Source organism: Culex quinquefasciatus, chromosome 2, assembly GCF_015732765.1.
Source record: "Culex quinquefasciatus strain JHB chromosome 2, VPISU_Cqui_1.0_pri_paternal, whole genome shotgun sequence".
Taxonomy (NCBI): Eukaryota; Metazoa; Arthropoda; class Insecta; order Diptera; family Culicidae; genus Culex; species Culex quinquefasciatus.
This window is the reverse complement of record NC_051862.1, coordinates 59,820,916-59,846,696: the sequence shown is the minus strand read 5'-3', so window position 1 is coordinate 59,846,696 and position 25,781 is coordinate 59,820,916. Positions and strand designations below refer to the sequence as shown.

General features: G+C 40.5%; 2 protein-coding genes across 10 annotated transcripts in view; both read right to left on the bottom strand.

The window, feature by feature from the left end:
* Positions 1-5,358, bottom strand: LOC6031908 (malonate--CoA ligase ACSF3, mitochondrial). 2 transcript variants are annotated; one of them, XM_038252857.1, is made up of 4 exons: positions 5,201-5,358; positions 4,554-5,082; positions 1,984-2,076; positions 1-1,918 (listed from the first exon to the last, which is right to left on the bottom strand). In XM_038252857.1, the coding sequence occupies exons 2-4, from the start codon at positions 4,915-4,917 to the stop codon at positions 417-419; spliced, it is 1,959 nt and encodes a 652-aa protein (XP_038108785.1). In that variant the 5' UTR covers positions 4,918-5,082; positions 5,201-5,358; the 3' UTR covers positions 1-416. The 2 variants fall into 2 exon arrangements, with proteins under 2 accessions (XP_038108785.1, XP_038108786.1); XM_038252858.1 differs by lacking the exon at positions 5,201-5,358 and adding an exon at positions 5,149-5,163.
* A 3,820-nt stretch (positions 5,359-9,178) lies between these two features.
* Positions 9,179-25,781, bottom strand: part of LOC6038550 (serine/threonine-protein kinase Genghis Khan) — a 140,342-nt gene continuing 123,739 nt past the window's right edge. For 2 of the 8 annotated variants that reach the window (XM_038252850.1, XM_038252849.1), the window contains 13 exons: positions 21,028-21,137; positions 20,642-20,959; positions 20,176-20,571; positions 20,018-20,113; positions 15,087-15,789; positions 14,940-15,029; positions 14,774-14,884; positions 14,527-14,712; positions 14,361-14,454; positions 14,154-14,301; positions 11,710-11,779; positions 11,530-11,657; positions 9,179-11,470 (listed from right to left, as the gene is read on the bottom strand). In XM_038252850.1, the coding sequence (XP_038108778.1) occupies positions 11,354-11,470; positions 11,530-11,657; positions 11,710-11,779; positions 14,154-14,301; positions 14,361-14,454; positions 14,527-14,712; positions 14,774-14,884; positions 14,940-15,029; positions 15,087-15,789; positions 20,018-20,113; positions 20,176-20,571; positions 20,642-20,959; positions 21,028-21,137 (2,567 nt within the window). In that variant the 3' untranslated portion in view covers positions 9,179-11,353. The remainder of the gene's footprint in view (positions 11,471-11,529; positions 11,658-11,709; positions 11,780-14,153; positions 14,302-14,360; positions 14,455-14,526; positions 14,713-14,773; positions 14,885-14,939; positions 15,030-15,086; positions 15,790-20,017; positions 20,114-20,175; positions 20,572-20,641; positions 20,960-21,027; positions 21,138-25,781) is intronic. The other 6 variants (XM_038252854.1, XM_038252851.1, XM_038252853.1 and 3 more) reach the window with 6 other exon arrangements.

Below are 25,781 nucleotides of genomic sequence, written 5' to 3'. Positions count from 1 at the left end.
TGATAATTTTTAATAATGTATTTGTCGCCGCTTGTTGTTCAATGCATACAGCGCGTCCTATATTAAATCCCACATTTTGGGAGTTTGCGTTAGTTGAAGTTACTTACTGATCGTGTATAAATATGTGTGAATATGCGCAAGCACTAACACTAGCGCGTAAGCCTATCTAATCATTCTCTCCCAAACATAACTTTCTAGTCCTGCTTTGAGCACAGTCTGACGGTAATGACTAGAAGTTATGATCTCTGATCGGCTCGCCAGGCCTGTCGTCGCGATCGCTTCTTTGCAACTTCTTCACTGGTGCCGCGCGCTGGTTATTATTATCGTAATAGTAACACATAAAATAAACGATGTGTGGAACACATAGAAAGGGAATAATCCAAATGTAACTCATGAGAATTGTGCCCACCGGCGGCTTATTTCACGACCTTTTCTTGCTGGTGCTCGCCATTGCCGTACAGAGTGTGGATCAGTTCTTTCTTGTTAATCTTACCCATGGCGTTGCGCGGGATGTCCTTCACCAGCTTGACCTCCTTGGGTATCGCGTGCTTGGGCAGCTTCTGTTCCAGCCACAACAGCAGCCGTGGAATGCTGAACGTTTCGGCGTCCTTCACGCTGACAACGGCGACCAGCTTGGAGCCCCAGGTTTCGTCGGGGATGCCAATCACTGCGACATCGGTCGTGTCGGCATGTTCGTGCAGTACGGTTTCAATCTCGAGCGCCGACAGCTTGAAGCCGCCACACTTGATAATGTCCACCGAGGTTCGGCCGAGCAGTTTGACCGTGCCGTTGGAATATTCAGCTGCGTCGCCCGTCTTGAACCAGCCATCCTCGAATTCCGACTTGGTTTCCTCCGGTTTCTGCCAGTATTCGCGGAAAACTGATCGACCTCGGATGTAAAGGTGTCCGGTAATGGGCTGGCCGTTTGTCGGATCGGGAATGCAAGCATCGGGGGCGCCGTTCCAGTATCCTTCATTTGCTGCACCTTGCAGAATCAGCTCCTTGTTGTTCTCTTTGTCGACAATTTTTGCGTCAACTCCCGGCAGTGGCATTCCGACACAGCCCTGTTTACGTGATCGAGTTCCATCCTGAATGAGTGGGTTTGAAATGGCCATTCCGATTTCGGTCATTCCGTATCGTTCCAGCAAGTTGTGACCGCTAATGTCGTGCCATCTCTTGAAGACCGTGCCTGGCAACGGAGCCGATCCGGAAATCATCAGTCTAATCTTGTTCTTGCAGTGTGTCTTGACGTAGTCGCACATTCTGGCGTTTTTGCCGAACACGTTGTCGTACTCCTTAATCAGCAAGCTGTACATCGTCGGCACTCCCATAAACATGTTGACACGCTCCTTTGTGGTCATATTGACGTTCAGCAGGTAGCTCCATACCATGCTGCTGTCGAATTTGGGCAGCATGACACACTTTGCACCGAGTGTCAGTGGCAGATTCAGAGCGTTGATCGTTCCGTGGACGTGGTTCAGTGGAAGAGCGTGCAGTACGGAATCGGCGTTTGTTACCTTCCAAGCTTGCGTCAACGCATGGAATTGGGCATCCAAATTGGCATAGCTCAGCACCACGCCCTTGGGATTGCCGGTTGTGCCAGAAGTGTAAAGAATGAGTGCATTTGCATCACGGTAGAATTCACCGTTCAAGCAACCTTCAACCACAAGCGTGTCGTTCAGTTGGAGCAAGTTTTCGCGTTTCGGATCGAGATATGATGTTTCTTCGTCTGGTTGGGTTCCATTATTTTCTGCCTTTAGCAAATCATGGTGCACAAGGAGCAACTTTTTGTCAAGTTTGGTAGCCAAGGGTTGGGCGACGTTCTGGAATTCCGGCGTGGCAATGAGAAGCGATGCGTCAGAGTCCTTGATGTAGTATTCCAGAAGGTTTTGTGGGTATTTTGGATTCAACGGAACAGCTGGGAATAGGAAGAATGCAATCGTTAAATTGTGAGACTTAAGCATTGTAGGTATTGCGCTTTACCAATTTGTCCCGAGAACCAGCACGCCCACTGGCTGATAACGTAAGTTGCATCGTTGGGACAGATGAACGCCACGCGCGACTGAGATGCGCTACCTGTCAAGATAAACAAAATAAAATTAGATTAGAATGATACATATCATGTGAGCAAATCACACAACATATCAAATAGATAGATAAATAAAATTAATTTCTTTTGATAATAAAAAATGCATCAAATCCTCAAACTGCCTTATGCTCTCAAATTAAAAGTTTCTGTCCTAAACCGCTAACCAAAAATAAAAAAAAAATCACCGCTCTTGAGCCTCGTGCGAATGTGATCCAAAGGTCACGCTGAAACTTAAACCTGGCGAAACTGCACAACCCAGCGGAGCATTCAATCCTGCGGCGCGGCGACGTCGCCACACCGTTTAGGAAGACAATCACAAGTCGGGTTAAAATTGATGCAAAAACGATGCAAGCGAAAAAAAAGACGACCAACCAGACCATGAAATCCAAACCGAGCGAAATAAATTGGTATAATTTTCATCTGGCGGTCGCGATGTCGCTCGCAAGAAGGAAAAAAACACAAAACGACATGTTTATGCGAAATCTACCCGCAGAGGAAGAGAGTGTTGAAACCTGCCCATGGGAAGCTGGAAAAAGGAAGGCTGTGAATCGAAACAGGTTTGACTGAAAAGTATCTCCAAATTTGAAAACTGCAAAACAATCAATGTTTCAGGGTACACATCAACCAAGTAAGTTGTTGTCTTATTTAAACATCGCCCAAATTTAAGAACCCAATCCTGCAACAGTCTGATTGTAAAAATAGTCCAACATTGTTGTAAGAGCAATTCCAGCCCAAATCAGTAATTTTTCTGGTACTTTTGTACCCAACCCTCTCCGATTTCAATGAAACTCCAATTTCCTATAAGTTTGCCTTAAACAGCATTTGAATTGGATGTATGGGCTCACAGAAATGACCTTAATTACATTGCTCATAACTGAGAATAGTATTTTTTTCAGTGTGGTAGAAACCTGGATAGTAAATAAGCTTACGTAAATATTAAGACGAGTCAAAGGCAAACTTATAGGAAATTGGACGAGCTTTCCGGTAAAAGTATTTTCGAGACAGAAAAATCAAGTCTGTCATTTAGAAATTGCAAAAAACCATCAAAAATCCTAATTTTTCAACATTCTTATTTATAAAACCGCTGTATTGGATTGGACATAGAACAATCGTCAATATGGAGACTTTTATGTAAAATTGTCTGAGGAATCGATTCCCACGATCGGTTTTTGAAAATGTTGACGTTTAGACAGTTTTAGTAAATGTTTTTTTAAATTTTTTTACATTTTTATTACATTTCAGGCTATCTCCTCAAAAAAATCTGAACGAAAAAAAATCGTGACATCACCTTTAAATTTGACTTTTAAGCTTGTATTTTTCTTTCAGTGTATTTTTTCAGAAGCACGTCCAATTTCCTACAAGTTTGTCTTTGACCACTTTTTGATACGATGCAACGGCTTTGAGTTACAGTAATTTTTAAATTACAAGATACAAAATATTTAAATTATTTACACCCTTCTTAAATGTCATTTTCGAGTGCAACTGGCTCCATGTACACAAAAATTGCTTATATAGGCCTAGGATAACATGTCTAAAAAGTTTCATTGAAATCGGAGAGGGTCGGGTACAAAAGTAACAGAAATATTCCTGATTTGAGCTGGAATTGCTCGTAAAGTGTTGTGTAGACAGTATCTACTGCAGAGATTGAATCAACAAATATATCGATAGCTCCTTTAGTTATGAAGATACTAACAATTTTTGTAACAAAATCTAAGTGCTGAAAGCTCTGGTTGATGTGCGCCGAGGTATTGGAGAGATAGACCAAAAATTAAGAAAATCTGTATGAAATGATCCATTAATTCTATGAGATGTTTTAGCCAGTTTTCAAAGTAACAAGACAAAGATTAAAGCTCAAATTAGTGAGGGCGCAATGTGATAGAGCGAGAGGAAAATTCGTTTGTAAACAGCCGTACGCTGATAACCGGCTCAAGAGCCGTAAACACATTCACGGCGAACGGCCGCGGATTTCTCCTATAATTAGAATCAACACACAATCTGCAACAACGCAAAATACAGTGACGTACGGGCGTTTGGTGAAAACAAAATAAATTCGCCGCACCAATGCGACAATGTGACTGTCCCCGCACGGCGCCTGTCGAACCTACGGCGTAGTCATCGTCGTCAGGCGGACAGACAAACCGATCGGAGAAATAATACACAAATTTGTACACTGACTTGAAATAGACGCTTGTTTGGGGAGACAATTAGCGAAAATAGAATCTGCGGAAAAACAAGTGGTGACGAGACGGCGATAATCTGGGTTCAGCCAGAAGCCAATTTTTGAAAAAAACATGGCAGAACGACGCATCGCTCTGCAGTCACTGGCCCCGTCCAAGGACCCAGATGTCCATCATTTTCGCTCTTTTAGCAAGCTCTTATGCTCTTGCAACGCAGTTGCATCATCAGCGGGAGGATGTTAGACTACCTATGTGCTGGGAAGAAAATGGTTCTTTAAATAACTCACCACAGCAGCTGGAGATCTGGATCGCCAGTCGCTTCACGGCCTCGTACAGCTGGATGAAGCTGTAATCTCCGGTCTGGTCCCGGATGGCCGACTTCTGGCCGTGCAGCAGAGCCCGCTTGAACGGCGGAACCACCAGCTTCTTCTGCACTTCTTCCTCGTACAGACCGGCCAGTCGTCGGTGAAGGTCAGCGTGAACCAGCTCCGGGTCGAGCGGAATCGACTGCGGAGGATTCTGGATAATCTTGCCGGCCTGGGTTGACAACGCCCGGGCGTATTGTGTAATCAGTGCCGTTCTACCGGCGCCACCGAACGCCGCCACCGCCTCCAGGCACCGTTTCGCCCGCAACAACTTGGTCATCTTCATCCGGAACCAGTCTTCGCGTCACAAGGCAGTTCCAGGAAGCAGGAAGCAAAGTCACAAATGTCACACTTTTGTCGAAAAAATCGCTTTCGCTTTGCGGTTTTTCCAATCTTAGATAGCGGTGACTTTCAGACGACGAATGGAATTCCAAAAGAAGCTTTTGAAAGTCTGCAAAAAATCGCGAAAATGAATGCGTATTTTAGAAGATGAGTGGGCCTGCTACGATCAACGCACTGTTTATTCTTGGATGTCCTTCCCACGACTAAAACTTGTCTGAACAACTCACTTTTTTTGGTGTTGTTTTTTTCCTTCCTGGGCACTGACAAATTCGGACCGCTAATCGTGATTCAGTCGCCGCACTCTAAACCACGTTGGTTGAAATAACTCTGAACACTGTGAAAAGAGCTAAAGAACTCGCCAAGTAGCGGGCACTACAAGCACATGTGAAATGCAATAAATGAGCATGTGGTGTGCCTCGCGAACACACTTGCATCCACACCTCCATTCAGTCACGCATACTAGGGAGCAGCGTAACTTGTGTATAGAGTTATCTAAGGCCGAGCTCACGCACACTAGCACACCATTTGTTTTGCTAGGTGGTACAAAATTTAACCTCAATCTTTTTCGTGTACGTACACGCAATACATGCGCACGTAGATAACTCTATGGATTGCTACGATTTGGAATGATTTTACTTGGGTTTACAATCCCTGGATTTGAAAACAAGCTGGTGTGTGCGTGATGAGAAGTTGTGTGAGTGGAGGTGATGTCAGAGATGACATTTCTCGGCTGGCATGTGCGTGCGCAATGTGGGGTACCAAGAAATTCAATGATTAAGAGGCAGTTTTTGTAGATTTTGCTCGGTTTGTTCTAGAGGTTGTATCGAGGAGCCACGATTTGGATGAAACTTTCAGCGTTTGTTTGTGAGATGAACTCATGCCAAATAGGGGCCCTCTACGAAAAAAGGGAAGCAGTGCAATTGGGTACTAAAGCCCTATGTCAATTTTTATGTACAACGGTAAAAAACACGATTAAAACCCATTTCTGATCACTTTTTGCCTTCCTCACTTTACTGAGGAAAGGCTATAAAATCACTCGAAAAACGAACTTTTTAGTTAGACCTCCTAGACCTACCTTCATTTGTACATATCGACTCAGAATCACCAGCTGAGCAAATGTCTGTGTGTTTGGCTGTATGTAGACATGTGTACCAAATCAATGTCACTGGAATATCTTGTCACAGGCTCAACCGATATTGGCCGGAATGGTTTTAATCGATCCGTCTTAACGTCCTCTAAGTTGCTATTTAAATTCATGCAGTTTTCTCACGTATTTAAAAAGTTATGTTAAGTAGGAAGTCTGTTTTTTTTTTTACTCGTCACTTATTTTTATTAGGACCTCTTAGGTGCTGCGATCACGTTAGGGGAGAACCATAAACCATGTGGACACTTTAGGGGATTGTAATCACTCTATAAATGAGAGGAAGGCATCAACCACCTGAAGGTGGATCAAGTTACGTTTTTTTTTTTTCATTTTAATGCAACATTTTTTTTTGACAAGACAACATTTTTTCGATGGATCAACTATGGTCCCCTTGGAACGAGCTGTCAAGTAGGAGCTTTTCTGTCAAGAAGGAACGCAAGGTTAATTTTTCAAAATTGATTTAAAAATCCATTTTAAACTTTTTGTGGTTGTAGGGTCATTGTACTCAGAAAAATAAGCTTTATCGCTGTAAACAATAATATCAGCAATCTAAGCTTCATTTTAGGACCCAATACGGGCATTAAAGTGAGGGAGTAGTCTATCTCGATTATTTGAAGGTTTGTATGGGACTTCGGATAATCGAGTCACGATAAAAAAATCTTGTTTTTTGTTTTCTTACTTTTAACATCAAATTCGTGTTCAGGGACCCTTTTTTAGTCAAATTTTAATATTTTATTGCTTTTTAAATTAATAAAATATGCATTTTTTAATATATTATTAGCGCCAATTCGGCCGCCATGTTGGATTTAAAAATTCTAACTCATTTTAGAATAGTCCATCGACCATCAAAAATAGGAGAATGAAAAAATCGATCATTTGGAGTGAAATTTTTCCGAGGCCTTCGGATAATCGAGTCTGGACTGTAAATGTTAACGAATCATCTTTGAGGATAACTTCAAACAGTTGGTCTGGCCGTTCAGAAAAGAAGGATGTTGGAAGTAATCGCCCCGACATTTTCTAGGATGCTTCCGGAAGAATGGCTGCGCTAGGTTAACATTAGATTAAATATTCGATTTTTTTTTATTTAGTATTCATTAAATTTTACAGGAACTTTGTTAGCAATATATGAAAATTTTAAAAAGATAAAACAAAACAACGGAAACACTCTTATATTTCGGCAAATGATAAATCGAGGGTCCTGATTGCTCCAAAAAGACTCATTCACTCGCGATTATAAATCGAACGCGACTAAAAACTGCTCTGACCGTTCCCTACCGTTTGTCACTTCCACATCAATCGCTACTGAATACTCTCTCTTTGCTCGCTCACTCCAATCGTTCCATACAGCGAATGGCTCAGAGAGGCTGATTGTGCTATGTCGCTCAAAACTGACTCGGAATAGTCGATCGGATTTGTTTTGATCATCAACTGCTTAAAATCAATTCGGTAATTTCGAAATACACAACTGCTTAAAATCAATGTTATCAAAAATGTTTTGCAATTCTGTTGATAACACTGCCGTTCTACGCATAATTGTCCCATGTTCAAAAAAGTGCAACTGAGAAAAACGCTATTGAAATTTTTCGACCGATTTTTGCGTTTCTACGCATAATTGTCCCGTTGGTTCCTATCCACCCTATGTGTCCCTAATCGCCCCAGTTAGTAGTTTATCATTCTTATTTATGATCCTCTTGCTATACAATAGGTAAACAAGACATAATGCTTCGTTAAACTAATGATTCTATGAGAGAAAATACTTGGCGGGACAATTATGCGTAGAAGTGCAACGATGGGACAAACAGACTTGGTGTTGTTTTTGATGAGTTTCCGAACAAAGTACTAGATTTTATTTGTTTTTCTAAAAGTACACGATAAACTAAACTTAAAAATGTCAAAAAGTCAAAATCATCCAAAAATGACATAGGACAATTATGCGTAGAACGGCAGAACACATCATCAAATACACAATTGATAGCAATTTCCACCATGGCAAATATAAATTGACGGCAAATTGTGGTAGTGCAGCCCAAGTGAGCGTCTCACTGGTATTTTGTTAGATTCTCTCTTCTCTGAACATATTCGTTTGTGACTCGGGAGACGGACGGACAAAGAAATTCACAAAGTAGGTATTTATTTCAAGCGAGTTGTGTTCACTCACAAATTTTTGCGCGCTTCAGTCGGCTTAGATTCGTTCTGCGATTAGAGAGTGATATCTGATCTTTGAACTGAAAATTCCTTGTGATATTTTTTTTTCTTTGGTTTTAGGCTTTACATACGCTTTTGATATATGACCAAAGGAACCATTTTCTAGGCCATATTTCATTACACCGATCAACGAAATTTCTGCGCAGACTCAACTCGACCCCTCATGAATCAGACTCAACTCGACCCAGTATGAATTTTGGGGTCCCCAGAAACACGTGCACTTTGAATTTTTCAAAAATATTTAGACAGGGCCTCCAAAGTTTGTTTGGAGAATTAGGGCGGTTCGTCGCTTTTGCATACAAGCAAAAATTGTAGACAATAGGTGGGAGTAGCGAAAAGCACTAATTTTCCATGCAAACTTTGGAGAAAAACCATTCGGCCCTGTCTAAATATTTTCGAAAATTTCAAAGTGAACATGTTTCTGGGGATCCAAAACATCATGCTTCCCCTCGAATTAAGCCTGCGCAGTCATTTTTGTCAATTTTGTAGGTCGGTGTTATCCATGTAAGTATCCATGCAATCCTAAAAAAACTATGTAAATGATTGAAAATCTGTGTCATCTAAAGGAATTGCCTGATCGATTTAAGTAAAAATTATTTTTTAATAGAATAATTTAACCATAAAAAAAAACTTTACAATCCGTCTTCTGAGGTAATGTTTTAATTATTTTAATATAGGATTTTACGCGAAAAATTAAACTGGTTAAATTTGAGAGATTGTTTGTTTGTTTTCTCACAGAGATATTTTTTCGGAAATAGTTTTTAATTAATAAAAATTCTACTTATTTGTAAATTTGACGTAGAAGTTTTAAAGGTCAGTGTGATATCCACTATCTGCCAGCAAAAGACCCCTAACATGCGATGCTTTTTCCATGTTTCAATGCTTGTATATTAATATATTTTGTCGTGGTAATTTTACAATTAATATAATTTTATAAAACACTAGACTTTCGATATATATACTATACATACCGCTAACTTAAACTTAGTGAAGTATTATGTTTTCCATGATTTTTGTTTTTGTTTTTTCTCCGTCAACTTTTGTCTTCATAGCAGCAAATGATTTCGCTTAGTTTCGTTCGTTACGTTTGTTTTCTTTTTTTTTTTACTCCTGTTTATTGTAATTTGTCAGTTTTACTCATATACTAAACTCAAACGCACAACAAGCGGTGGCACAGCAGTTAAAACCAGCACGTTTAAGAGACTTTTTTTTTGTTAAAAACGAATAATGGTAAAAACGAAACGTGAAAAAAATGGTGAGCTTGTGTTGAAATCAGTAAAACGTTTGTAAAATACGAACTGAATGGTTGGTAAAATCCACTCGTGGGAGAAATAAATTATGCAGAAAGTTTGTAAATAAATACTTTTACTAAGTGTGTCATTTGAGTTGTGTTGTTGTTTTTGTTCGCGTACGATGATTTTATGTTAAGTTACGTGCTTAGTGAGTGAGTGTGTGTGTGTGTGAGTGTTTGTTTACTTAAACCGATTGGTAAATTGATGTTTATACAGTGTGAAGCATCGATGAGTTCTTTTTACAACAGAAACCTAACGCAAGGTTGTTTTTTTTATATAAATTAGTTGTGTTATTTTACATGGTTCAAGTTTTTTGTTGTAGTTTGCGTTCATGAGAGTTTTTATCCGTTTTTTTTCCTTTCTGCTATGCGTACTTCCTTACTATTTGTATATATTATCAACAAATACAGTAAATCTGCATCGGAAATACTAAATATTGTCATCAGTTTTTTCTTCTTCTTCTTCTTCTTTCTAATTTCTCCCTTTAAGCGATGTTGGCTCTTTCCGTCTTAAAGAACGTTCCGGTGAACCTGGATGGTTGATGAACGACTTTTTTTACGAGAGTAGTGTTGCGTGAGAGTAGGTAGTAGTAAATTTGATTAAATTTTCTTTTTTATTGACTTTGTTTTTCTCGCTCCATTGGCGTGTGATTTGTCTCACATAATTTGAGAGTTTACACACAGAAGGGGTGTTTAGCAATGCTAACTTTTTTGTTGTTATTTTTAAGGGGTGTTAATTGTGGGAATGGCTAGTTGAAAACTGAAACCACCCTGGAAAGTCGCGGGAAGTGTGTGTTATCTTACCGTAATGTGTTGGTTTAACCGATGAATAGACAGATAGAACTACGCCAGGACTTCAACTATGGTATTTGCGATCAACATGGTTATTATTACATGATATTCGTGTACAATTTGTGAACGATATAGGAAAGAAGGAGTGATAAGACATTTCTGGTTTCTTCAGTTTATCCGTTGTTCACGAACTCGTTGTTTAGGATTAAGATGTTAGTTGATGTGTTTTTTTTTTATTTGCTTTGCTTTAAATTGAAATGGTTAAAAGTTGGCTTGCGACCAGGAAATGTTTGCTAACGTGATAATTGTTTCTATGTTTACCTACTAGTGAAAATTGAAGGTCGTTCTATCCCTCCCCCTGAATGCCGGCCGACTAATCGATCCGGCATCAACGATACCTCCCCTTTGCCTAATTCCATTCTATTTGATATTGCACAACAACACTCCGCTGAAAATTCTAGAACAGTGGCGTAGCAGTAATAGGATGTTTCTTTTTTAAATTTATATCAGTAGAGGTTTAAAAATTATTGCAATTTAGGACGAGAGACTCGCGGCTCGCGTCTGATTGTGCCCGCCTTCTAGGGCGGCGGGACAACACAACCGCTTTAGTGTTCAGTACAGTTAGGTTTGTCATATCATGTCAGAGAGATCAATAGGGTTTCGAAGCTCGCATTTGCACTAACAAAATCTTTATTATTTAGTCGGAAATGTTTGTAGGGGAAAGTAAATAAATAAAGAACTAAGCAGAATGGAGTTCATATTAGTTACGAGTATTTTTTCTTCTGTTTTAATTTCCAACTAGTCTGGGATAAAGGACTCACGTAAGTAACTTAAGTGATTTAGAATCATTGCGGATCAGCTAAAAACTGAACGTTATCTGTGAGAGCGTGATGCGATCGAATGGTTTTGGGACGTTGCTCACAATCGCTGTGAGCATTTCTCTTACCACTATGAGTCGTAGCTGGAGCTGAGCCGATCGTTCGTCGGGGACGGCGGAGTGGACACCGAACTGGAGTTGTTGCTGGCCACACTCTGCCGCGATTCCGACTGCATGTCGGCGACCTGCTAGCAAATATGAAACGATTAATCAGAGGGACGATCTTCAGCAGGTGCGCTCGACCTACCTTGAGTACATCGTGCAGCGAGGACATGCTGCCCAACGGACTAGGAGAACGTGGTAACGAGGGCGGCTGATCGCGCGGTCTGGCCGGAGCGGTCCGTTTGGCGCCTGGGAAGGAATTATTCGAACCTTCTTTTAATGGGGGACATGCAAAGCTGCTCTGGCAAGAAAACAAAAAACTTACCGTTGTGCGGGTGCATCATCGGGCGGGGCGGGGCACGTGGCGGTGGAGGGGCGTGACGCATCGTGGAAACCTGGAAAAGAAACACATTAAAATTGCAATTCTCAAAAAATCTTTAAAACTCAAATTTTTCAAAATTCTTGATTTTTCCCAAATTTTTCTCGCAAATTCTCAAAAAAAATATCTAATATTCTGTTGGATATGGGATTGTGAGGATCCCTATCCACAGACAACACCACTACAGCTGGGCTCACGAGTGATATTGGTGTATCATCTCGTCGACGCCAATGCAGCTGTTAGATGGTTCACGACTTCTCCCGCGAGAACACACATTTTAATCTGTTGTATTGTTGTTGTAAATAAATAGTTTATTATGTTCCGTGTTACTCGTTTGTGTGTTTATTAATGACCCCTCCGAAAGGGCTTTTCCGCGGACGTAACAGTGGCGACGAGAAGTGGAGAATTGGCCGCCGTAGTTGGCCAATTCCAGTAACCCGCGCGAAGGATAAGCCAAGAAGTTGGAGGAGGGAGAAGATGGCGGATTCGAGCCAGGATCCGGTCCAGCGGCCGCCAGGTCCACCGAGCGCACCTGCTGCCGGCCGTGCGCACACCGGGGAGCAACCGCCTCAGCATCGCTGCCAACAAGTGCCGACGCAGTGGAGCCGATTCCACCCGGCAGGGCAGCAGCAGCAACCATCTCAACCGTGCTGCATCATCGACCAGCAATGGCGCCGCCGCCATCAACAGCAGCATCAACAACTGTTTGGGGTGGGCCATTCCGGCTGGGTCGTCAGCAAGTCGTCTCGAGGTCGACCGTATTTCCCTCGACGACACTTCAGCAGCAGCACTCACCGGGAATCAACTCCACCCGCAGCGAGTGATCTCCCGCAGCCGAGGGTGTTCAAAACGGCAGCACCTCAACACCGTAGCAGACTCGATGTCTGCCGACATGCTGTCCGGTTTATGCCAGCAGCGCAGTGGATGGCCACATACGACGGCGCATCTACAACCGGACGGAGCAGCGTCCCAAGCACCTCCAGGTACGCGACATCGAAGGCGCAGCCGGACGGGTACCGCATCCGTTAACCTGGCCGAGTCGGACTGGGAAGTGCCGCACGATCACGGACGGTGATCGTCGCCCCACGAGAGGGCACCGTTACCTTCTCGCTCATCCTCCGGAATTGGTTTCCTGATGACAAACGTTGTCATCGCCTCTTCGTCCTTCATTCAGTGAAGATCGTCGTACGGCCCGCTAACACCAATTCAGAGGGGGAGATGTTGGATATGGGATTGTGAGGATCCCTATCCACAGACAACACCACTACAGCTGGGCTCACGAGTGATATTGGTGTATCATCTCGTCGACGCCAATGCAGCTGTTAGATGGTTCACGACTTCTCCCGCGAGAACACACATTTTAATCTGTTGTATTGTTGTTGTAAATAAATAGTTTATTATGTTCCGTGTTACTCGTTTGTGTGTTTATTAATGACCCCTCCGAAAGGGCTTTTCCGCGGACGTAACATATTCTAAAATTCTAAAATTCTAAAATTCTAAAATTCTAAAATTCTAAAATTCTAAAATTCTAAAATTCTAAAATTCTAAAATTCTAAAATTCTAAAATTCTAAAATTCTAAAATTCTAAAATTCTAAAATTCTAAAATTCTAAAATTCTAAAATTTTAAAATTCTAAAATTCTAAAATTCTAAAATTCTAAAATTCTAAAATTCTAAAATTCTAAAATTCTAAAATTCTAAAATTCTAAAATTCTAAAATTCTAAAATTCTAAAATTCTAAAATTCTAAAATTCTAAAATTCTAAAATTCTAAAATTCTAAAATTCTAAAATTCTAAAATTCTAAAATTCTGAAATTCTAAAATTCTAAAATTCTAAAATTCTAAAATTCTAAAATTCTAAAATTCTAAAATTTAAAATTCTAAAATTCTAAAATTCTAAAATTCTAAAATTTAAAATTTAAAATTCTAAAATTCTAAAATTCTAAAATTCTAAAATTAAAATTCTAAAATTAAAATTCTAAAATTCTAAAATTCTAAAATTCTAAAATTCTAAAATTTAAAATTCTAAAATTCTAAAATTCTAAAATTCTAAAATTCTAAAATTCTAAAATTCTAAAATTTAAAATTCTAAAATTCTAAAATTCTAAAATTCTAAAATTCTAAAATTCTAAAATTCTAAAATCTAAAATTCTAAAATTCTAAAATTCTAAAATTCTAAAATTCTAAAATTCTAAAATTCTAAAATTCTAAAATTCTAAAATTCTAAAATTCTAAAATTCTAAAATTCTAAAATTCTAAAATTCTAAAATTCTAAAATTCTAAAATTCTAAAATTCTAAAATTCTAAAATTCTAAAATTCTAAAATTCTAAAATTCTAAAATTCTAAAATTCTAAACGCAGTGAATTGCTCCAGAAGCTTTTTAAACTTACCCTGTGCTGGTTCGTCTGGTCGGCGGTTTCGATCGTGGTCGGCAGGTCGAGCAATCGCTGCTTCTGGATACCGTCTCCGGGGCCCATGTGGGAAATGTGGTTGAAGTTGGTCGGAGCCGAGATCAGCTTCGAGCGGCGATCGGTGCTACTGTGTAAAATTGCAATTAATTAGTGATAATTCAGGGAAGCCGAAAGTCCCAGACTTACGCTCTGATGGTACGGCTGCCTTCGTTACGCAGCGAGAATCGTTTCGTCTTCAAACGACCGTCCCGATCCAACGGCGCCAGGTTGAGAAGCTCTCCTGGAATATAAGCAAGAATCACGTGTTAAAATTAGCCCAAATCATAGCATCGCTGCTCGGAATAAAACTCACTTGTATGCATGTTGGCCAGATAGATGACGTGCGACGCGTCGTTGAACGTCGTGATCGACAGGCTGCCGTTGTTCATCAGCGGCCGGGAGCGTTTCAGCCCGATCGACTGCACCCAGTCGGCGGTTTGCGCGTTGAAGATGTCCAGATGCGTCTCGGAGTAGACTAGGAGGTGGCCGTCGCAATAGGCTAAACGAAATTCATTTAATAATCTGGGTAAGTATTTTAAAAAGGTAAGCTGAACACTCACTTATATGCGTAGGGACGGCAGGATACATGATCTCTCGATCGCGCGATTTGCGACCTTGCAGATCGACGTAGATGGCGAGCGTCTGGAACACCAGCAAGTACTCGCCGTGAGCTGCAAACAGTACAAACTGTATTACAAAGTCTCAATTTTGAAATACTAACCGTACCTTGACCAGACTGAATCTCAATCACTCGCCAGGCATCAACCCCGGAATAGGCCAGGAAGTTGTTCAGCTGATTTTCCGGATGGACTAGAGCTGTAAAATACACACATTTAAATGTTGAACAGCTCCAAAGTGTTCCTCATAACTTACGCATTGCTTGTGCCTCGCCCTGCAGGCAGTAAGCAGTGAAGCCACTCTGATGTCCGACCGCTAGTCGCAGATCCGAAAGCACCTGCAAACTCTGCACCGGGTACGCGACGGTAAACTCGCACATCTTGTGGTGCCGGCTGCGGTTCCGGTTCACCACGTAGACCACGATCTGGGAGGTGTTTTGACGCTTCAGCGCTATCACAATGCAGTACACCGGCTGGGGACCCCGCTCGATGATGCCCGTGCACGCCGTGATGCAGTTCTTCGACTCGGCAACCTTGATCCACTCGACGTCGGTCGCCTCCAGGGCACGGATCGGCAGCAGCCGCAGGTGGCGCTGTTTGCCGCACAAAATCACCAGCAGCTGCTCCTCGGCAATGTACCACAGCTGGTAGACCTTCTTGCTCTCGCCTATCCGCGCAATCTCCGACCGGTCCAGATCCAAACAGAACAGACCGTCCTCGGTGCCGAGCAGGATCCGGTCGGGGTCGATTATGAGGGCGCTCAGCGCGCTTCGTATCACGGTGAGGGTGCTGTCGAGCACCTCCTTCACGCGGAATATGGCCGTGTTGGGCAGGTTGTTTCGTTTCAGGATTCGATGTAGTTCGCTCAGCGCCACGACCCACTTTGCCTTCTCGGACTCGGTGTCCGCCAGCATGAGCGTTTGCAGCGAGGGGCCGCCGTCTAGTAGGGAGGTTGTTATCTGGGGGAAGTGAACATGTTAGTTGAGGTGACGGCTCCAAAAGACTTTGGGATCGTGCATAAACCACGTGTCCTTGAATAACCCTTTATTCCATCGTAAAGTTAAAAGCATGATAATTTTAATTTTTCTATTTTCGAAATTTTCTGCTGATATCGCATCGAGATATTTTTGTGTTATATATTTATCTATCAAGTTTAAAACTAGATTAAATTAGATATTTTTTTTTATAATTTAACACAATTTTCTCGCAGCAGCAGATATGATATTTTAAAGATATTCAGAAAATATCAGGAATATCTCAATGAGCAATTTCTGGGCAATTTGTATTTACAAAATTTGGAATATAAAAATAGTTGTTGGAAAAAATAGTTTACATATTACATTATTTTTTTTTTTGCAGTTCCGAAAACAGAATTAAATTTGATCTTTCAGTGAAACGTTTGTTTCCCCCACTTTAGCTATGTGTCTGTATTAAAAAAACGATACAATTGCTGATACAATCGCTCGAGAATGACACAGGGTGACCAATGAAATCCCATTTTCAGATTTCCGACATTTTCCCAAATTTTTTCTGAAACTCAAATAATAATAGGTATTTTTTTTCTATCTAAAAATAATTATTTCAAACAAAACCCTCTTTATAAAAAAGTCGAAAAAAAATCTAAATGAATTTAAAAATATTCAAGCCATTGTTTTTTTTTGTAAAAAAGAAACTAATTATCCTAAAAGAATACTTCAAAAATTATTTTGATTTGGAGTAGACACATAAACAATCAGTCTTTGAAAAATTACCGAAAGCTTAACAATACTTATAATTTCAATGATTATTTAGGCAAACTTTCTTTTTGATACTTCGTTTCAACTGGAAATGGCAAAAAGTTAAAGATTTAACTGAATTCAAAATTTTATTCTTAATTTTCTTTTTTTTCAATTGTGTTTTAATTAGAATTTAACATTTCTGCCCCAGGATGTTACATTTGCAATTCAGAGATTTGGAGAACCTTTCAACTGAGATCAATTCATAAGCCTTTGAATGGAGGATACATATTTCTACGTTTAGATTTTGCTAACTGGGTGTTCTTAACAAAATCTAAACGTAGAAATATTTATCCATCCTGCAAAGGCTTATGGATACATATATTTTCTTTTATTTTCAATGAAAGAACGCTGAAAATTTGATTAGGGGCAGGGGGGGGGGGGGGGGCAGAATGGACCATGGGGGCAGAACGGGCCACCCTTGGATTTGGGCTTTAGAATGGATTTAGACCAACTGTAAGGCAAGGGTCTTATAAAGGACGTCAAATAGCATCACCATACCGAAACCGACGTTTGAATTCATTTTATTTTTCGAATTATGAGCAAAAATGTAAATTTATTGACAAAACCACGCAAATGTCGTTTATTTCGAGGTTCTTAAATAAGCTTTCTGAAAAGTTGGATTGTTTGAAAAAGTTTGCTCAATGCTTATAACGTTGCTAGATGCTACTACCAAGGTATACAAACAACAACGGAACCTGAAAATCATTTAGAGGCTTGGTGGTGGAAGTGTTAAATTAAAATCCACTTGGGAGCAGAATGGACCACCCTTTTCCTGCCTTATAAAAACAAGCAAAAGTTACAAAATTTGAGCTAAATGGATTATTTTACTCCTGGTAGCTTCACAAATCACGTTTAATGTAACAAAAGTTGATTTTTTAGTTGTTTCGACGCTTAGTTGTAAAAATAGTGTCTTTTTTCGACATATTTGCACTATTTTCAAAAATCTTTGTTTTTTTAAGTTACTATTTTTATAAAAGTGATCAAATTTCATGGAAACTATAATGGAAAGGTCCCTCAAGTAATTTCTTATCACCCTTCAACGTTGTATTAGAAGAAATGGCTTGTTTTCTAAGGTGGCCCATTCTGCCCCGCAGGGTGGTCCGTTCTGCCCCGCACCCTGGAAAGTTAGTCGAAAAAACTTTTTTTTTTTAAGTGGCTCAAAAATAGTTTTAAGTCGAAAAATTTTCATCAACCAAGTATACAACATTGAAGGGAACATTCCAAAGCATAAGCCTACTTCACTGGATTCATAATTTTTTATGTTTTTCTATGGTTTTTGGTGCATTTCCCTTAGGCGGTCCATTCTGCCCCCCCTGCCCCTACCGTTATTATTATTTCAAAGAATTTAGAAAAACATCTAGGAATTCGTTTTTAAAAATGTTTTTCAATTTTGTAAATTTTTATATTGATTCTTTGAATCAATGTTGATCTAGTTGTCAATATTTACCTGTTTCAATTTTTTCAATGAAAAATCACGTTTGGTAAGATTTTATGTTTTACAGTCCAGACTCGATTATCCGAAGGCCTCGGAAAAAAATCACTTCGGATAATCGAAACTTCGGATAATCGAATTACGAAAAAAATATTTTTTTGTTGTCGAATTTTTGATTGTCGAGCTTAAGTATGACCCCTAAACTACGAATTGATTTAGAGTTTTTAAATCCAAAATGGCGATCAAAATGGTGGTGACGAAATATTGAACAAATGCATTTAATTATTTAATAGACAATACACTATTCAAATTTGACTAGAATGGGGTCGCAGAACTCGAATTTAATGTTTAAAACAAGAAAATAAAAAAAACGAAAAAAAATATTTTTTTTTGTTCATGATTCGATTATCCGAAGTCCCATACAAACCTTCGGATGATCGAACTTTGGGTAATCGAAGCTTCGGATTATCGAGGCTTCGGATTCGATTATTCGAAGTCCCATACAAACCTTCGGATAATCGAACTTTGGATAATCGAAACTTCGGATAATCGAGGCTTCGGATAATCGATTTTCTTATTTTATGTAAAATGTTTGAAGAGACAAATTCTTTAAACAAATAAAAAATTTATGGATTTTTTTTAACAATTTCAGTATTTGTTTCATGTTTTCAAAACGTAAAAAAGTTATTCCAATTTTGCATTCGAACAAACAACGACTGGATTTTATTCGATATAAAGTTTTCCGATAACTGGAAATCATGTTTTATCTTAGTAATTTGCTCATGCTCACAAAAAAGTTAAAAAAAACTCAAGATGAAATATTTTTTCAAATCGACGCCATTTCAAAAAGCATCATGTACAAACCATGCGTTTTGAGAAAAACGCATTTGAATGTTAAGCATTTATTTTCAATTCCCATTTTAATATAAAAGCAAAAGAAGATGTTCTGATGATAACAAACGATGAAAAATGTTGCTTTTATTGATACTTGATCATCCAAATTCAATAAAACATTATTTCCATAATTTTATTTGAGAAAAACAAACATAACTTCTTTTGAAATCACCAACGTCTATATCACCCTGCTGTCATTGAGGGGGACGCTTTGTTATGATTCGTTTATCTTCGCCGAATGTCCTACATGGCGCTTTGTTCATATTGCTTTTTTTCGTCACGAGGTTCATGTAGTCTTTTGTTTGACAGGTTGACAGAGCTATATAAACAGGGACTGCTGATGGCAGAGATTTTGTTTATGTTACTTTATTTAAAATCATGATTAAACATACTTTACTGAAGTAACTTTTGTTCATTTTTGGTGGAGAGGTAGCTTCTTAGGAGTACTTTCAGAATATGCAATAACCCAGAAAGTGTCAAAATGTACATGATGCCTTTTGAAATGTTACCGTCAATGTGACAAACTGAAACAGAATCATTACTTTATACTGGCCATAATCGTCAAAATTAGGCTCAATTTTAAAACAAGTTTATCGTTAATTTTGTTGTTTTTACTAGATGTTACCTCTAGTTTGATAAACAAAAATTATTAAACATCTTTTGATTCAGAAAATATCCTACATTTCCCGACTTTTTGACAACAAATCACAAATTCCCGAATTTTTCTCGATTATTACACTACGAGCTATTAAATACACTACGGCAAACAAACTCGCATTTTTTGACAGTTTGCCATTTTGCCTAATTTGTTTGTTTGCCTTGATTTCCAGAGTTTTTTTTGAATAGGTCCTATAAACATATGAAACACAATAGCTTATAGGTCCTTTAAAAAAAATTCTGGATTTTTTTGTACAAACGTCAGCCTGCATACACTTTCCCTTGTTTGTTGTTTGCGGTAGTGTAATGGCTCCTTGAGTGTTTTTCTACGGAGTTGCAAAAATATATGTTAATATTGCAGAGAATATTTTTTGCAATTATAAACTCTACAGGTGGATTTGAGCCACTTTTTAAGTAACAACTTACCCTAAAGATACAAGGAACGTCTTTCTTGGCGGCGTGAATGACATCACTCTCCCGCACTCCGGAAACCGCAAATTCGGGATCTCGCATATCTAATACCTGTTGAATAGATTCGAGAAAGTCAGAACAAATCCAAGCTCGAATCAGCAAACCCGCCTTACCTGAGTAACATGAACACTTGGCAGCGCGCTCCTGTCCGCCGTAATGTCGTACAAAAACAGCTTAAAGTCGCACACCACAACGAACTGGCGCACCCAGCCTCGCTTGACCGCGCCTAGCTTGGGCACCTTGACGTAGCCCTCGTACGCCGTCCCAATGCCTCGGGTCGGATCGATCCCCAGCGGGCGCTTCGTCTGGTCCGACGGCACCGGACACTGGGTGGGCACCTTCTGGCAGCAGATCATGTGGCACGCGAACCCGCACAGCTCGCACACGACGCCCTGCCGCGTCAGGCCAACCATCAGCGAGGTGCAGTGGTTGCACTTGGTGGGACTAGAGAACGTGCGCACCAGAAACTGGTGCACCTTTTGCTTCGGCATCATCACGCTGTGCATGCTCTGGAAGATTTGGAAGGGAGGACGATCATTAGTCTGGGAAAAGGGGTTTCATGATCTAGAAGGTCCTTACCAAAGAATGATCACTGAGGTTGCTCTTGGAGCTGGACAGCGAGTGACCTCGGTTATCCTCGACATCGCCCTCCTCGCTCTCCATCGAGTAGTTGGAGTGATGCATCTGGTGCATCTGCTGCGCATTGCTGTACGTGTGGGACTGCTGATGCTGCTGCGCTTGTTGTTGCTGCTGCTGCTGTTGCTGGATCTGCTGGTGGGCCAGCTGTTGATGCAACGAGGTCAAACTCTGGTTATGCTGGTTCATTGGTGTGTTGGTAAGGTTGTTCGACGACGAGCTCGTGGAGGTCACATGCTGACTATTTTGCTGGGACGGCTGCTTTGAAGGGTACACAACGACAGTTACTTCAACCCCTAAAATCAACCAAGTTTCACCCAAAATCTCACCATATTCACGGCCAGTGTCGAGTTGGTGTGCGTTGTCGAGCTGGATCCCCCGCCCGACTCCTTCAGGAAGTGGTCCAAATAGGACATTTGCGACGACGGTCTTTCCAGGACTGCCCACCCAAGACGGTTCGGTTTGTCATCAACGGTTATTTTAAGGTTTAAATTTCGGTTTTGTTTGTTATTTTCAACAGTAATGTAAATGAAGCATGAGTTTTTTTTTGTTTTTGGTTTTTCAAATTTTGGGGTTGATTTGGCGCGGTTGGCGATTTGTCCATCCAATGGAGAGTTAGCAACAGCGGCGGCGGCGAAGGCGGCGTCAGCAGGTATCAGAAACACACACACACGTTATTTGTTGAGTTTGGAGCAGATGTGGTTGTTGTTGTAGTTGTTGTTCGTGGTGGCGTTTAGCAGTTTCGAATTCATTGGGTTTAGGCGGCACAACACAGAACACGAGGTAAAGGGCGCGCATCGCGTTGATTACATTTGGCGATTTGGTGTGTTTTTTTATTTTTGGTTTGGATTTTTTTGTTGGTATTTGGTGATTTGGCATGATGCGAGAAAACAGAGAAGAGAGAAAACATGTTTGTTAGCGAAATGTGTGATAAGTATTGTTTTTATTTTGTACAATTTGTTTGGTATCGAAAAGTGTTGATGATGATTGCTTATGAGCACATGAAAGTAAAACAGTTATTTGTATGCAAATTGTGATATGACAATATTGAGTGATTCACATAAGAGTAGTTCTCTAGCTTTACCCATATTTTTTTTAAATCAGAATTTGTTAACCATTACTATAAACATCAATTCCAAACAATTTTGCAGATACGATTTCGAAAACTAGTACTTGACTATCCGAATTTTTGATTATGGGTCATTCCATCTGAAGCGGATCAGCATTTGAAAATTACCATCTCCGATTCTGCTCAAATTTAGCAGAGCTGTTGAGACTATCAAAACATGCATTCGGACCTCCCCCTCCAGTTTTGTACCCTCCATATTTTTCCTAATTCCTCATCAGCGCGCCCGAGTGCTTCAATTATATGCGGCGAGTGTAGCTAATTTAGGTAATCTAAAATACTCAAAACTTTAAAAATCGATATCTCTGAAACGAAACATATTCCTTTCTGTCGATAAGTGATTCTTATGTAAAATTGGACGGGGAATACGATGGTGAGGTCAAATTTAAAAAATAAATAGGGCTGTTTTGAGATACGGCCATTTAAAGTTTTCAATTGCACAACACAGGTAGAAAAAATATTTTAATTCAAATTTTGATCACAGAAATGGATTCTACGTCCAATTTCCTTCAAAATTGAGTTCAAGACCGACTCTCTAAGATTTGTGGTTCCTGAGTTATCGTCGTTTGAAAATAGGGGTTTGGCTCAAAAATCGCCAAAAAGACGATTTTTTGGGAGGGTACAAAACTGGAGGGGGAGGTCCGATTTGGATGAAATTCGGGATTTTGGCATGTTTTGATAGTCTCAACAGCTCTGCCAAATTTGAGCAGAATCGGAGATGGTAATTTTCAAATTTGCATTTTTTCTTGCACACTTCAGGTGGAATGACCCTTATCCGAAGTTCTTCGAAGTACTTCGGATAATCGAACGAATGATGAACATATATTTTTTTAACTTTCTTTATCAATTATCTGAAGTGAAATTTTCCAAGGGTTTCTCTAATTGAGTATTCGGTTTAGTTTATCAAACTATGTATAACAAAACAAAAAGAAAATGCAAGAAAACGCAAAGAAATGCTCTTCAATCCTAATTTATACGTTAAAACATCAGTTTGCTGAATATATGAATCACTCATCCTTCTAATCTGAAGTATACATGTGTTGGTAAAATTTAAAAGAAAAACTTCAAATATAACGGAAGAACTAAGTTTGTATAATGTTTTACAACATTTGAAGTAAATGTAAAGACCAAATATTGTACGTCAACGGTTTTAACAATGACGAATGAACCATTCGAAACAAATTAATTCCTTTTGTTTTGCTAAGCAACACTGTTAGGCACAAACTACGGTAAGTCTTTTGTTATGTTGGTTAACATTATCGCTTACGTCACCTAGAGGAAAGTAAAAACTCCAATTTACTAACAATTTCACTATATTTTCTTCGACCTTTCAAAATACAATAACAATTTCGCTGTGTACAATCACATGGCATCGAGCAGCAGCAGCTCATTTCCTGACTTGGCTGCAAACAAAAGCTAAACTTTTCCATAACTTCAAAACATAACATGAGTTTTTTTGTTGAGGTGGTCACAACTCTATGAGTTCTATAACTAAGGCAACTTTTCACTACCGTTCCACATGCTTGGGAACTGACTTGCTTGTTCTAAACAACCGTTGTGACTAGTGTTTTTTTAACTTCAATTAATGAGATGTGTAATTACGTATGATTTAAGTAACATTTTTTCGATTGAACAATTCAGTGTATTGGTAACTGAGTAAATGCGAATGCCCATCATTTCTCCTGCCTCGTTCAAGCCACCTCATTTCTTCCTTTTCCTTCGCTTCTTATAGCTACCCTTGCCGCGACTTCTACCGGTCAGTCCAGGTTTCGTTTCGAGCTCGACGACCTGCTCGGACAGATTTCCGCGTTCAGGACGTGGCGTGGCCGGTGGCGTTATTTCGCCGCACCCTCGCAACTGGTCTTCTAAAGCGTCATGCACGCATGCAGAACTACTACTTGGCTTGGAAGCTGGGCGGAACTTGCTTTTGCTGGTGGTGGTGGCATTCGGCGTTGCGGCGGTGCAGGTTTGTGAGTTGCCGGTGATGCTCTCTTGGTCCGCCGGCGGTGCGGCCCGAGTCGAGTGAGAGTCGATTATTTTTCTGTTATTTCTACTACAACATTGTTTGAGTTTATAATTGTTACAAAGATCTGGAAGAAGAACAATCGTAGAAACCGCTATAGACTGGGCTCTGGTTGAGATTTTGTTTTAGGGGGAGGAGTTTAGCGGGGTTGTAGTCTGCTAGTAGTTTGGCGCGAAGATCTGGGATTAGCTGGTGTTACTGTGTGGCATGGTGGGTGCGGGCGAGGATCGGTTCGAATTGCACAGTTCGACTGACAATTAAAGTACAGTAAAATTCTGAAAACATCTAGCAATTATTTTTTTTCAGAAAGTGTCTTAAAACTTAATTTGCAATCCACTGATGTTTTACGGTCGAACTGTGTTACCATTTGAGCAAAGGTATTGTTCTGTATGGAGTTGGTCAAACTTCAATTCGAGACTCCATACAGAGATTAGTCTGTACGGTGTAACAGCAGGCGATGACTTGGTGCGAATTATTTGAGGAGATTTTGCTAGTGAGTAGTACCGTAAATTTAGCGTTTGTACTGTGACTAGAATAAAGTTAGTTACTAAAACATATCATTTGCTACAGTCACTCTTTCGTTTGATATACCAACAGTCAGCTAATTCAAGAGTATTACTCACGCAAACTCCAGGGTTGCATTGTACGGGAGGGAAAAGTAAAGGAGAAGTAAACGAACAAAGAAAAGAAAATTAAAACATCAAAAACACAAAAAGGAGAAAACAACCAACTCTTGAAAGCGAAAAAAGAAAACAAAAAAATTGCGCAATGTTTGAAAGGTAGTAACACAAGCAAATATAAAACAGAAAACAAACAAAAATCACATAAAATCGCACGCGGCAAAACCAAACAAAAAAGAGAAAAGGGTAATAAAATAAATGCAACATTACGTATACGATTTGATTAGATAGATCAAGATCCCCCAGACACACGATGTAACACCAACCCAAACAGAAAAATTTCGTCTCATCGCTCGACTGCGCTGCTTCTGGGCCTGCTGCTGTTCCTCTGCTTCTTGGACGTCGAGCAGAATCTGCTGCTTCTGGCGGTGACTTTCCAGATCTTCGGCGGCGGCGGCTGCACTGCTAGTGTTAGTAGTACTGACAGCGGTAATTGTAGCAACAGTAGTGCTTGTGGTAGAAGGTATAGCTGTGCAATTAATGATATTACTAGAGTGATTATTTGCCAACGGAGGCTGCGTTATGTTTGCACTGTTATCGGTCGTGGCGGTGACTAGACTGCTATTGCTAGAAGTAACCTTTGGCGTCGGAGCGACCGCTGGCGTTGACGGTTGTTGGCTGGTCGCACTTTCTTGGCCACCGTTGGCCGATGGTTCGCTGGACGTGGCCTGCTGTACGGGCGGCTCGTCCAGCTTGGACACGGCAATCCGAAATTGGTTAGCGTTCTCATCCACTCTCGCTGTAGCATCACCACTAGCTTCGTTATTGTTCAACCGGTCGAGATCATGCGCACCTTCTTCGTCCTGCGAGCACTTCACCACCTCCACAGGTGAAAACCCGATCACCTTCATCGGGTCGCGCTCCTGCTGGCGATCCGTCGCCGTCAGGTGGCACACCGCGTCCGACTTGTCGCTGAACTCCTGCTCGCGCATCTCCAGCATGTACTTACTGAGCACCTCCCGCTCGAAATCGGTCAGTTCAGACTCGTCGGGCTCGTCCGGCACCGCGTCCAGCAATCCCTTCAACATTTGCTGCACCAGCTCAGCACCTTCTTCCGGTTCCGCTGGCGTCAACTCACTACCGGCCACCGCGGCACCGACATGCTGCTGCTCGTCCAAATCCAGAATGATCAGCGGCTTCTCGCTCGATTCCGGGACTCCGCTGGTGAGAGCCACACGGCAGGCTGGCACATCATCCGAGACTGGCGCCGTTTCGGCTGCATTTTACACAACAAACACCATAACAATCATTACA

Coding starts and splice junctions, on each gene's coding strand:
- LOC6031908 (XM_038252857.1), bottom strand. CDS start 4,917: ATGAAGATGACCAAGTTGTTGCGGGCGAAACGGTGCCTGGAGGCGGTG. Junction 2,077..4,553: donor CCAGATCTCCAGCTGCTGTG/GTGAGTTATTTA, acceptor TTATCTTGACAG/GTAGCGCATCTCAGTCGCGC. Junction 1,919..1,983: donor CTGGTTCTCGGGACAAATTG/GTAAAGCGCAAT, acceptor TCCTATTCCCAG/CTGTTCCGTTGAATCCAAAA.